Below are 11753 nucleotides of genomic sequence, written 5' to 3'. Positions count from 1 at the left end.
GAATTTTTGTTAGATTGTATCTTATGGACTACTGAAGGCAGTTTAGGGTTTCAAGAGAAAATGACAATGACGTATGTGCTTCTGTAACCTTTTATAAACCAGTAGCATTCGCACGGCAAGAGGGGCCAAGGGAAAAGCGCAAAAAACAAAAGAGTCCTGTATATTTAAGGTTTCACCAGAAAATAATAATAACGACTTATTTGCTCATGTAACCTATTATTATTATCGTTAAATGTATGATATATATATATATATAAAATAAAATTTACACAATTATTATTCTTTCAAGATCGACAGTATATTGACTGGACTTTTTTCTCAAAGACCCTTTCGGGCGATGTACGACCTTTTTGACGGTGACTCGACTTTCGCTCAAAGACAAGTTGATGTTGCCTACGGGGACTTGACAAAGAACAGTCAGTTGATTGCATTTATTGGCTATGGAAAGTAGAAGGGAGTTACTCTCTATTTATTTGGATCTTGGAAATTTGAAGCTCTCAATTGGCTCAAAGAGTTGCGTAGTTTTTGTGGAAATTGGGTGTACGAACACATAGAGAGAGAGAGAGAGATGGGGAGCAATCCTACAATAGTTCTGTATCCATCTCCAGGCATGGGTCACCTGGTTTCCATGGTAGAGTTGGGTAAGTTCACTCTCAACCACCACCCTGGATTGGCTGTTACTATTCTCGTTGTGAACCCGCCATACAACACCGCAGCCTCCACTGCTGCTTACATGAATCGCATTTCTGCCACCACCCCTTCCATCACTTTCCACCACCTGCCCTCCCCGCCTCTTGACCCTGACTCTTACCCCTCCTTGGAAGCTCTCCACTTCGAGCTACTTCGACTCAGCAACCCTCATGTTCACCAAGCTCTGCACTCCATCTCCTTGACAGCTGGAATCTCTGCATTCATCATCGACTTCTTTTGCACCTGTGCCCTCTCTGTTGCTGCCAACCTTGGAATCCCGACTTATTACTTCTTCACTTCCGGCGCTAATTGTCTCGCTCTCCTCCTTTACTTACCCACGCTCCACCAATCAACAAACAAAAGCTTTAAAGACCTGGACGAACTTTTACATGTTCCTGATTTACTGCCGATACCACCACGAGACATGCCAGTTCCTTTGCTGGAAAGAACGTCTCCTGAGTATGCATTTTTCTTAGATGTTGCGACGCAATTGGCAAAATCGTCCGGGATCCTAGTCAACACGTTCGAATCGCTCGAACATAACATCTTGAAATCAATCTCTCATGGAAAGTATGTTCCGGATGGCCCCACTCCGCCTGTTTTCAGCTTAGGACCTCTGATTGCATCAGACAACGGGAAAGGTGGAGGTGCAGCAGGTGTGCATGAATGTTTGAAATGGCTGGATATGCAACCAAGTCGAAGCGTTGTATTCTTGTGCTTTGGGAGCTTGGGTCAATTTCCAGCTGAGCAACTGAAAGAGATAGCCATCGGGTTGGAGAGGAGCGAGCAAAAGTTCCTGTGGGTGGTGCGCAGTCCGCCTTCTGAGGACAAAACCAGCCGCTTTCAAACTCCACCCGCCCCAGATCTGGATTTGTTGCTTCCCCACGGGTTTTTGGACCGGACAAAGGGTAGGGGTTTCGTGGTGAGTTCTTGGGCGCCGCAGGTGGATGTGTTGAATCATGGGTCGGTGGGTGGGTTTGTGACCCACTGTGGGTGGAACTCAGTGTTGGAAGCAGTCTGTGCGGGTGTGCCTATGGTGGGGTGGCCACTTTATGCTGAGCAGAAGCTGAATAGGCTGTTCTTAGTTGAGGAGATGAAGTTGGCCTTACCAATGGATGAAAGTACGGAAGGTGGGTTCGTGAAAGCGGCTGAAATCGAGAAGCGAGTTAGGGGGTTGATGGATTCGGAGGAAGGAAAGGTGATCAGGGAAACAGCCCAGGCAAAGGAGGAGGAAGCAAAGCAAGCAATGGCTGATGGGGGCTCATCCATTGTGGCATTGGCCAAATTGGTAGAATCCTGGAGGAAGCTGGAGTAAGCTGGGAATTAGCCGCATTTTCTTGCACCAGTCTCACTGCAATAATAAACTAATAAACCCTATGGATGGATATATTTTGTGCGTTTAATTTGTTACTGGAAGGATTTATTGTTATTTAAATGTCAACAAATATATAGTTCGAGTATAACGTATGACAGTATGCTATTGTTTAGTTTATGAGGAGAGTTGACAGAGAGTTTTTAATCCGAAATAGTAGAATCTGAGTTAAGGTTTTGAGGCTTTCCTCTGAATCCTCGAAAACGTTAAGTCGCAACCCAATTAATAATTCTTTGGATGTTTTCCCAAATGAGTTCTGTAGATAACTCGGTGCAATGTTGCAGTGAGTGTTTGAGAGCAGCGTCATCATGGGAGGCACTGACTGATGTCTCGGCTTTGGATTGGTCCTAGACCCGCCCTTGCGGCTGACCCTTGCTGCTTGGGACGCGGGCTGGAGCGGTTGTCAGAACAACCGTTCCAGAAGGTGTAACACCATTTGTACATGGTGTAACATCATCTGTACAAGGTGTAACAATAAAATAACAGTGAGTAACAATCGAACAACATTTTTGTGGGTCCCACACGGCGTGAAAATCGAGTTACAAAACGTGATTTGAGCCGCACAAATTTTTGAGGCCTTATCCAGGCCGTGAACTGCCTGGGACGATTGTCTCTGACAACCGTCCAGGCCCCTCGTCCTGCTGCTCCTAGCCAGGAGCAGTTGCCACAAAGTCTCCCAAGCATGCATCATCATAAATTTAAAATTTTCTCTCGTTGCCAACTCAATAATCCCAAACCGGGTCGGGTCTTTAGGTCAGATTCACTATTTATTAATGTTTTTTTTCCCTAGCAGGAGATTTTATGTTTTGCAGAGTTGAAGAGAGAAGGAAGAAAGAAAAGGGCTAATTTCTTAAAATATACATTAAAAAAAAAATCATCAAATGTAGCTCTGACAAGGTATTTCTCAAACTATATCTGCCGTACTAATTCAGCACGGTAGCAAAATAAATTTTTTAAATTGTTCCGGCGCAATTATTGGTTTTTGGAAAAAGTTAGATTCTAATTTTTTTTTTAATTTGCCTGCCCCCTACCGTGCCCAGTCAGCACTGCAGGGAGACAAGCGATCAAAAAACAAAAAAGGAGCCAGGCTTGTGGTGGTTGCAAACTTGCAATACATTGCGTTGTTGTGCAATTAGTTGCTGTAACTACTGGTGCGCCTAGTGGGGTTACACGAGGTGAGCAAGAAAGACTTTGCATTATTCTTCTACTGGTGATTAATTCCTACACATTTATATGTCTTCCTTTAATTAGCTTGCAATTTTTCAGGGATATCTACAATAATATTGGGTCTGTTTGGATTGAGTATTTTTTAAAAAGTAATTTTTTCATTTACAATACTACAGTAATACACAAACAAAAACAACTCCAAAAATATCATATCCAAACAATATATAAAAAATAACTCCAAATATACAAAAAATATATTAATATATAAATATTATATATAAAAAATATATTTTGTTTAAAATATATTTATAAATATATTTGCATATATATATTTATGTAAAAATAAATATATTTATTTACATATATTTATATAATTTTATAAATATATTTATATACATATTTATGTAAATATATATATTTATTTATATATATTTATATCAATTGAAATAAATATTAAATATTAATATATTAATATTAATATTTTGTTCAAAATATATTTATATATATTTATAAATATATTTATTTCAATTTTGTTTTATAATATGTATATTAATATATATTAATATGTATATTATATTATAATGAAAATCCGGCCCGATTCAATGATCGGTTTACCGGATTGATCGGTTCGACCGCCGGATCAGGCCGAATTTAATAACTATGGTTGCCACAAAGTCTCCCAGGCATGCATCATCATAAATTTAAAATTTTCTCTCTTTGCCAACTCAATAATCCCAAACCGGGTCGGGTCTTCAGGTCAGATTCAATATTTATTTATGTATTTTTTTCCCTAGCAGGAGATTTTTATGTTTTGCAGAGTTGAAGAGGGAAGGAAGAAAGAAAAAGGTTTGAAAATTGAACCATGAATTAATCTTATAATAATATCACGGGAGTGTTTGGATAGGTGATATTTGGAATAATATTTCAAATAATATTGGCCTTTCTGTCAAATTAGGAGACATAGCTGAAATAATTGTTTGGACCATGAAATAATCCTATTCAGCGTGGGCCAGGTGAGAATTGCTGACGAGGACATTTTGCTCACGACTAGGGAGGAATTCCGGCTGCCACGTGAGATGACCCGAATGAACTTTCAGCTATTCTCTCGTGAAGCAACCCGCAGTGAACTTCGATTGTATCGTTTATAAAGGCTGGGATTCCTAACATTTGCGTTCTTACCGAATAGTCCTGCAGGGAGAAATAAGCACTAACGTGGGATTGTACCATAAAGTAATCTGAGATGTCTCCAAATTTGCAAGCTGAACATGGCTATCTGTTATTGCACAGGACTTCTGGAATTTGCTTATAATTGCCTATTCAAGTTGTCCGAACAGGAGCTTTATTCCAGAAGCTTCATTTTAGTTTATATGTTCTGTAAACAGGAGCTTTATTGCAATTTAAGTTCTGAGTTTTATTGCAATTTAAGTTCTGTAAACAGGAGCTTTATTCCAAATGAATGTGTTTATAAATGCCAATTTAAGTCCTCAATTCTCAACTGAAAATTTCATTTATTGCAAAGAGGAGCTTCACAAGAGATAGGAAGACTTGCATAGTACTTGTACTAATTATCACCATGTGATTACAAAGAGTTAAAAGTAGCACGCATTCAATAGTTTATTTCCACCGTACGCCTTGCTATTGAAGTTTTCCATACAGACATACCCTCACATCGTCTAATACCACTGTGGGTATTAGATTTTTTTATTCTCACTCACCTAATGTCTCCGCCTTCGTGATGCGGCATGCATTTGATTAGCCATTTCATCTCTCATTCCCTTCCATTCTTCTATTTCTTACGGGGACCTCAATGGTTGAATTTGTGGATACGGAGGAGCTCCACATTCGCCTTCGAATTGCATGTCCTCTTGATCGTACATCATGAAGTGATCATCCGAAGGCTGAGTTTCCCTAAGAAAATTGTGAAGTGCACAACATGCAATAACGACATTGATTTGCGTTTGCATATATGAATATGGAACCGGACCCCTTAAATAGGCAAATCGTTGCTTCAGGACACCAAAGGATCGTTCAATTACATTACGAAATTGGGAGTGACGAGTATTAAATAGCTCTTTCGGCCCTTGTCCTCGACCACGTCCTTTTCCAACTCTTACGTTACGTCCTCCCTTGAACGGTGCTAAAAAACCCGGCACCATCTTATAAGCTGCGTCAACGAGATAGAACTTGCCTATGTTCAAGAAAAGAAGTTTAGTACCCAACTAATGAGCAAATAATTCTCCGCTTAAAAAAAAAATGTTTGTCACTTAGGGAGTCAAACCCGATTATATATGTTGAATTTTGCCATCTTATTTTTAATAGCCAAATTATGAATAACCTTGCGGGGGAAATGGAAAATCGGTGTGCATTCTCATTGCATGTTCTAACACCCGTGCATCGTGTGCGCTGCCTTCCCATCCGGCATAGACATAAATGAACTGCATATCATGGTCACATACAGCTAACACGTTCTGACTTTGAGTCCCATGCCTATTTGTGTAGGCCATCTGCTCGTGTGCCGAAACTGTAGCTGGGATATGTGTGCCGTCCAAAGCACCTATACAATCCTGCAATGAAATGTCAAAGTTTCATCAAATGAATGTTAAATCCAGTAGGTTCCAAAAGAGGTAACCAATAAATTAGTTGGGACACCACTATTAAGAAGATGCCTTGAATCATCATAGCATCTGATGTGGGGTTGCACCAAGAGGAACTAATGGGAGTTTCTTCTTTTGAGTCCTCGCTTTACCTTAATCAATGGAAAATGCTGAAACATGGGTTTGAATGATGAATTTACTTGAAATTTGCAAGACTCTTTTTCCAGACTTAGCATTTGCCCTAAAAATAACGGTGGATATTTCCAAAAAATTTTTTTTGCTTTCGACAAGAAAAAAAGTTATACGACAAGAAAAAAATTTCCCTACCTTGAACCAAGGATAATACTTGGTGCTATATCTTATTTTTGGATGCATTTCGTCACTTTGTTTTGGTTTAATAATTCTTTGTGCAAATCGACATAACTCCAACAGCACTTCTGCTACATTTCTATGGATGGTTTCCGTTGAATGTTGAAATCTTTCGGCTACGACACGAGTTCGCGTGCTATGGCTTAGCATAACTAAAGTCATGGTTAGCGATTCCTCGATCGAGACATGCTTGTGTGGATTCTGAGGTACGTAGTTATTGCTTACTAGAACTTCACAAAGCCGCAAAAAATTATCTACAGTGATTCGGCAATTCTCCAAAATACGTAGTGGGTGACCTGTTATTAGTTCTTGAACCCACTTCCAACCAGGCATGTCAGAATTGCGACAAGGTATTTTTATTAGAGGCCCATCGTAACGTTCTGCTTCCGGTGAAAAAAGAAGCATCGCTGCAGCATTGAGAATAATCTCTTCATCTTCTTCAGAGCGTGAGGCAGAAGAGGAGGAAGCGAAGTACGGATTAAAGTTTGCCATGAATGAGAAATAGCTAGAAGCCTGCAATGGTAAAATAAAATAATTGTTAATTAAATGCAGAGTGAAGTCTTAAAAGTAGCAGGACTGTGGTACTAGAGCATATGAATGAAAGATGAAACCAAGGGGCGGACGGTGGGAGGGGGAGCGTCTCTCCAGGACAAAGCTTTATGGTAGCTGTAGTAGCAGAAGTTGAAAGTTTGGTGGGGAAGGCAAAAGCTGATGGAGCCAATCCTTATGTGGTTTCGGTGCCGGTGGTCGTCAATGCTTCTGCACTTATGAAGAAAAGGTAGAAAATAACAAAGAAGACAAATTTCCAAGGTTTTGCCGTTGATGTTGAGAACTAAAGGTGGCGTGAATATATGGACTAGTAGGCTATATATATATATGGGGTTGAGTTAGCTGATGTTGGGGAATTTGGAATGAATTGGTTTAATCCACTAAAACGGTGTCGTAACGTTGTACTAGTTTCACATGTCGAACAGAGAAAAAGATCACTTAATCTGTTCATACATGTACAAAATATATGGGCTAGTGTTAGGTTATATATATAGGGTTGAGTTAGCTGACATTGAGGAATTTTATAGGATGCCTGCATCCACTTTTCACGGTGCTGTGACGTTGTCCTAGAGAAAGAGATGCCTAAGCTGTTCATACATGTGCCTTTCTTGGATTCCCCTGTATATTTGCTCTAACTATTTCCTTCTGCGAAAATCATTTCAGGCATGTTAGTGGGATTCGCTACATTTCTGTGATTTGAGACAACGGTTGTCTTTATTACTGCATATACATGCATGAGGTAAAATCATCCTAATATCGAATGGCCAACGGACGTGAGAACCTCTCATGCCATTTTATAATTCGACAAACGTAGGACTATGTGTGTAGTAGGACCCAAGGCATCTACTTTTTTATTTTGGATTTTATGTGTATAGATGTTGAGATAGCACGTTTGACTTTAGTACCCAAGCATGATCTGGTGTCCTTGCATGAAGCAACCTCTTTTTCTTTGCTTTGTTTAACTCTTTTCAAATTGATTTTCCTTTCTTAAAAACGGCCAAATGGAACAAGCAAATCAAATTTCCTTGATCACGATCGCAGTTCAGATTTGTTCATGCAGGCACCTTGATCATACTCACTACACTGATCCGGTTTCTCCTGGGAATGGCAGTACTAACAAGCTTATAAGCTTTCACGTAAAGAATAACATGGCCTGAATAACATGATGGCCTGAATAAACTTTCACGTAAAATCTGAAAGCCAATAATTACGAAATGGAATTTTTTAAAAAACTGATAACAAGAAAGTTGGGTCAAATAACGTATTGTAGTTATATTCATGTTTCCTTGAATATATCTCCAAATCAAGGAAGGAGCACGAGGCTCAAAGAAACAAACAAGGGCCTATCGTATTCACCTTTCAAACTGCCTCGATTTTCAAATGTAGTAAAAGGAAATCACCCCATTTAATAAAAAATTCAGACCCTACAGAGAAGATGCCATGCCTTAGCCTGTTAACCCTCCTCCCCATAACCTCCATATGCATGATGATTGGATGTGTATGTATTATGATTGATTTTAAGCTGCTAACAACAGTTAAGAAAAAGGGGCATCTCATACATCCTGAATATAAGACAAGTACTTAAGGTACAACACCTGGGAGCAGTCAATCGAAATGACACAAATGGCCACTTAAATATTCTGGTGGTAAAATATGAGCATAAAAATTTCACCACTTGTTACAGCAACATATAATCAAATTACACAGGGAAACAAGCTATCCGGAATTAGCAATTACAGAGATACAACAGCACTAAATCAGAGTAACAGTTAGGCCCTTGAGGTCCCCTCCTTCACGACGATATTCGGTACGATGAACAACTCAATCCATGCCATCTGCTCACTCTCATCCAAGCTAAGAAATAAAGCCCGAAATTCCTTGTCCAACAATTCTTTCAAGAGATACATGCGTACAGTTTTCTCCAACTTCAGCGCGAGAACTGTTTGTTTGGCAACCTCAATTGAATACTGCTCATGCGCTTCTCTTTCGCTACAAACAATTGAGGAATATCTATTGAAGTTGCTCAGTGCCTCTTGGTAGTTCTCCGAACTCGACCTTCGAGACTTGGTTCCTCTTGAGCCCTCTTTTGAGTCCGAACTGTGTGGAGCACTGCCCACCGGTCGCTTGCCGGGATTTCTCATACTTGGGCTGCCATCATCATCCGAAGTTCTTTTAGAATCTGCTGGGTTAATGACAGAACTAGAAGCAACTCCTTTGCCTTTGAGGATCGAATCACCCCTACGTCTACGGGCACGAGGAGGCACAAATTGGGGTGGGTGTTGGGCCGAAGATTGAGCACGGGTGCCTGTGGCATGTTTGCCGTCCATCACCTCATCCCATAGGATCATCAAATCAGCACTATTTGGGTGCTGGAAGTCTGTATAGCTTTTGTCCAGCTATTAGGCACACAAGAAAGAAAAGACAGTTTATTAGAATGCCTTCACACACTGCACTCTTAACAGAAGCAAACAGCAGTCCACAAACACCTAAAGGAAATTGAACTATGTAGTGGTTCCCAAGCACAAAGGGTTGTAGAAAAGCCCATAGTATGACAGATCACTCGAAAGATAAGACCATAGTATGACACACAGCGTAGTATTTCGAACCACATACACACTCTCCACAATTGCTCAGTGTTAATGACACAAGAACCATTAAGACAGGACCAGCAACCTTAATCTGATATGAACAAAATCACGAACAAACACACACTTCAACTGGATTTTGTGTGTATGCAAGTAAGGCATTTCAGCTCTTTCGAAGCACAAAGGAACAAATTTAAGCAGCAAATATAGTGGAATCCAGAGCTCGAACAACATACGTTGTACAAATATGCCCATTGCTCTTTTCCGGCTAAAAAGCATCTGCATTCATCATCCCATCCTATCCCGGTCTCTGGCTTGGCAGAATCACCTCGTAGGTGTGTGAAAAGTCTCCACTTATCGACCACACGATAGAACTTGGACTGGGATTGAGCTCCAGTGCAAATAACCCCCACTTCTTGAGTCAAGTAGGCAGTCATTGCAGTGTGGTTTGCGAAAGTGGTCCGAGTTGCCTCCCACCTTCCATCCTTATGCCATTCAACATACGTTCGGATGTATAGCTCAGTTTCCCAGTCTTTCCAGTGCTTCTTTTCAGACATCTATGATTAAAAACAAGAAAAGGAAACTCAATTGCAGGTTTCGATGCAAAATAAAGAGGAAACAACAACGTAGCTGTTATTTTCAGTATTCAGGTCAGGCGAGAATTTATGGGCATACCTCAAAATAGTTGATTAGGCTTTCTTCAAAGTCGTTTGAGTCGCAACAAGACTGTGTACTGACCGAACTAGTCAAACTTGAGAGGGATTCTAGGGAAATAAGGAACGGAACAAGCATTTAAGAAGAGTTAACTACAGAGCTTCTAAACGGAAGATAAATACAGTTAAGGATGGTTAAGTCACAATGCATGGCTTACCTGGACTTGAACTTAATTTTATCCTTTTTGCAGTTGGCATTAACACGTCCGTTTGAGTTGAATTTTCACTACCTTTGTAGTTTCAGCTCTGAAAAAATTGTGACATATATCATAATTCGAAGGAAAATAAGCAAGCTGCCTGACAGAAACACGTGAAGATGGTCAAACAAGAATAGAACATGATCTCAAGGTAGAACAAACGGGAACAGTAGATCAAACAATTTTCTGGGATTCTAGTGCTGAACTAAGGTTTATAATTGAAAACAAGCAATTAATCAATTCTATACAGTAAGGTCTGTGTTATAGTTGTTCAAATTTCCTGGGAACCTGTTGTAGTTATATAAAGTTAAGACGCCCAACCCACTAATCCGGAACCTCGTCACCAACGGAGTGCAAAGTCATCCAATTTTTTTCGTATACTTTTACACCTTATATATAAGTAATGAATGTTCATCGATACAACATATAGTTATGTATTGTGTTATTGAATCTGAATATGTTGAAAAAAAACCACTTGAACACCAAAGAATGCATGGCCTTCAGAATTGGCTTTTAAATCCTAAAGAATGGACTGGATTTTATACCACTTTACTTTCAAGCAGAACATTTGATACAGCATGGATGTACATTTTGCTTCCTGGACATTGGATAGAAGACAACTCAATACCACTTGTTATGTATCTGGTAAAATTTCAATGCCATGAATCACTTGATAACTCTACCCTTTAGCTCTTACCCATATTGAAAGGCCACAAAGTTTGGTTACCATACAAATCTGTAGGCCACACAGAGGATCCTTTTAACCCAGAAGTGCTGACTTGTCCATTTCAATTCTAGGTTGAGTTCTTCCAACCATTTTCAGCTTTTTATTGAAAAGAATCACATGAATGGGGCATCTATGATAAAATCAAGAAAGAGTAAACGCAACTTTAGCAACCTCCAATTTAGTACCCATAAAATCACTTGAAGACAAGACAGCTGCTTTGACAAAACTCAAAGAAATCAAAGTCTCAGAGCCTATCAATATATAAGAAAACAACTTGGCGAGATGAAAGTACAAGCAAGGAAACTCGATATATCAGGTGTACATTCTTAAACCTAATGACTGAAGAAATGCCTACACTGGAATAAAGCACTCTCCTACTTGGATAAGAGCCTTCAATGGATTCCTCCAACTACCAGATACAAACAAAGCCTCGATGGGGTAAAGCATTATTTTGTCAGCCTTTAATTTTTGGGCAACCACGATAACAGTAAGCTCGTTCACAAGGATGCGAAAAACGTGTTTATTTTACCATCTTATTGTATGGCAAGGTATAAATTCAGAAAGCCAGTTTATGCTAAAATTATATCCTGCAGTATTTAAAGTTATACTGGATTGTCTACAGTTGACTGGTCTATATCTAGAGCACAATCAGGTGAGGAAAGACTTCACAATGCAACATTCTCATAGATCAAACCATTCTGTATTGAACAAATGAAGAGGCAAAACAACAATTTATTGAACAGCATGCACATTATGTTTTTGAAAACGAGTATCAGGCCACGCAAGCCAC

At 39.7% G+C, this 11753-nt stretch overlaps 1 protein-coding gene across 1 annotated transcript; it reads left to right on the top strand.

Annotated features, from left to right (window-relative positions):
* The first annotated feature begins 342 nt into the window (after positions 1-342).
* On the top strand, positions 343-2135 carry LOC113729990 (UDP-glycosyltransferase 88B1-like). The gene has a single exon (XM_027254386.2). The coding sequence runs from the start codon at positions 569-571 to the stop codon at positions 2003-2005; it is 1437 nt and encodes a 478-aa protein (XP_027110187.2). The 5' UTR covers positions 343-568; the 3' UTR covers positions 2006-2135.
* The last annotated feature ends 9618 nt before the right edge of the window (positions 2136-11753 follow it).

This window comes from Coffea arabica, chromosome 2e, assembly GCF_036785885.1.
Source record: "Coffea arabica cultivar ET-39 chromosome 2e, Coffea Arabica ET-39 HiFi, whole genome shotgun sequence".
Classification (NCBI taxonomy): Eukaryota; Viridiplantae; Streptophyta; class Magnoliopsida; order Gentianales; family Rubiaceae; genus Coffea; species Coffea arabica.
This window is presented reverse-complemented; position numbering and strand designations above follow the sequence as displayed.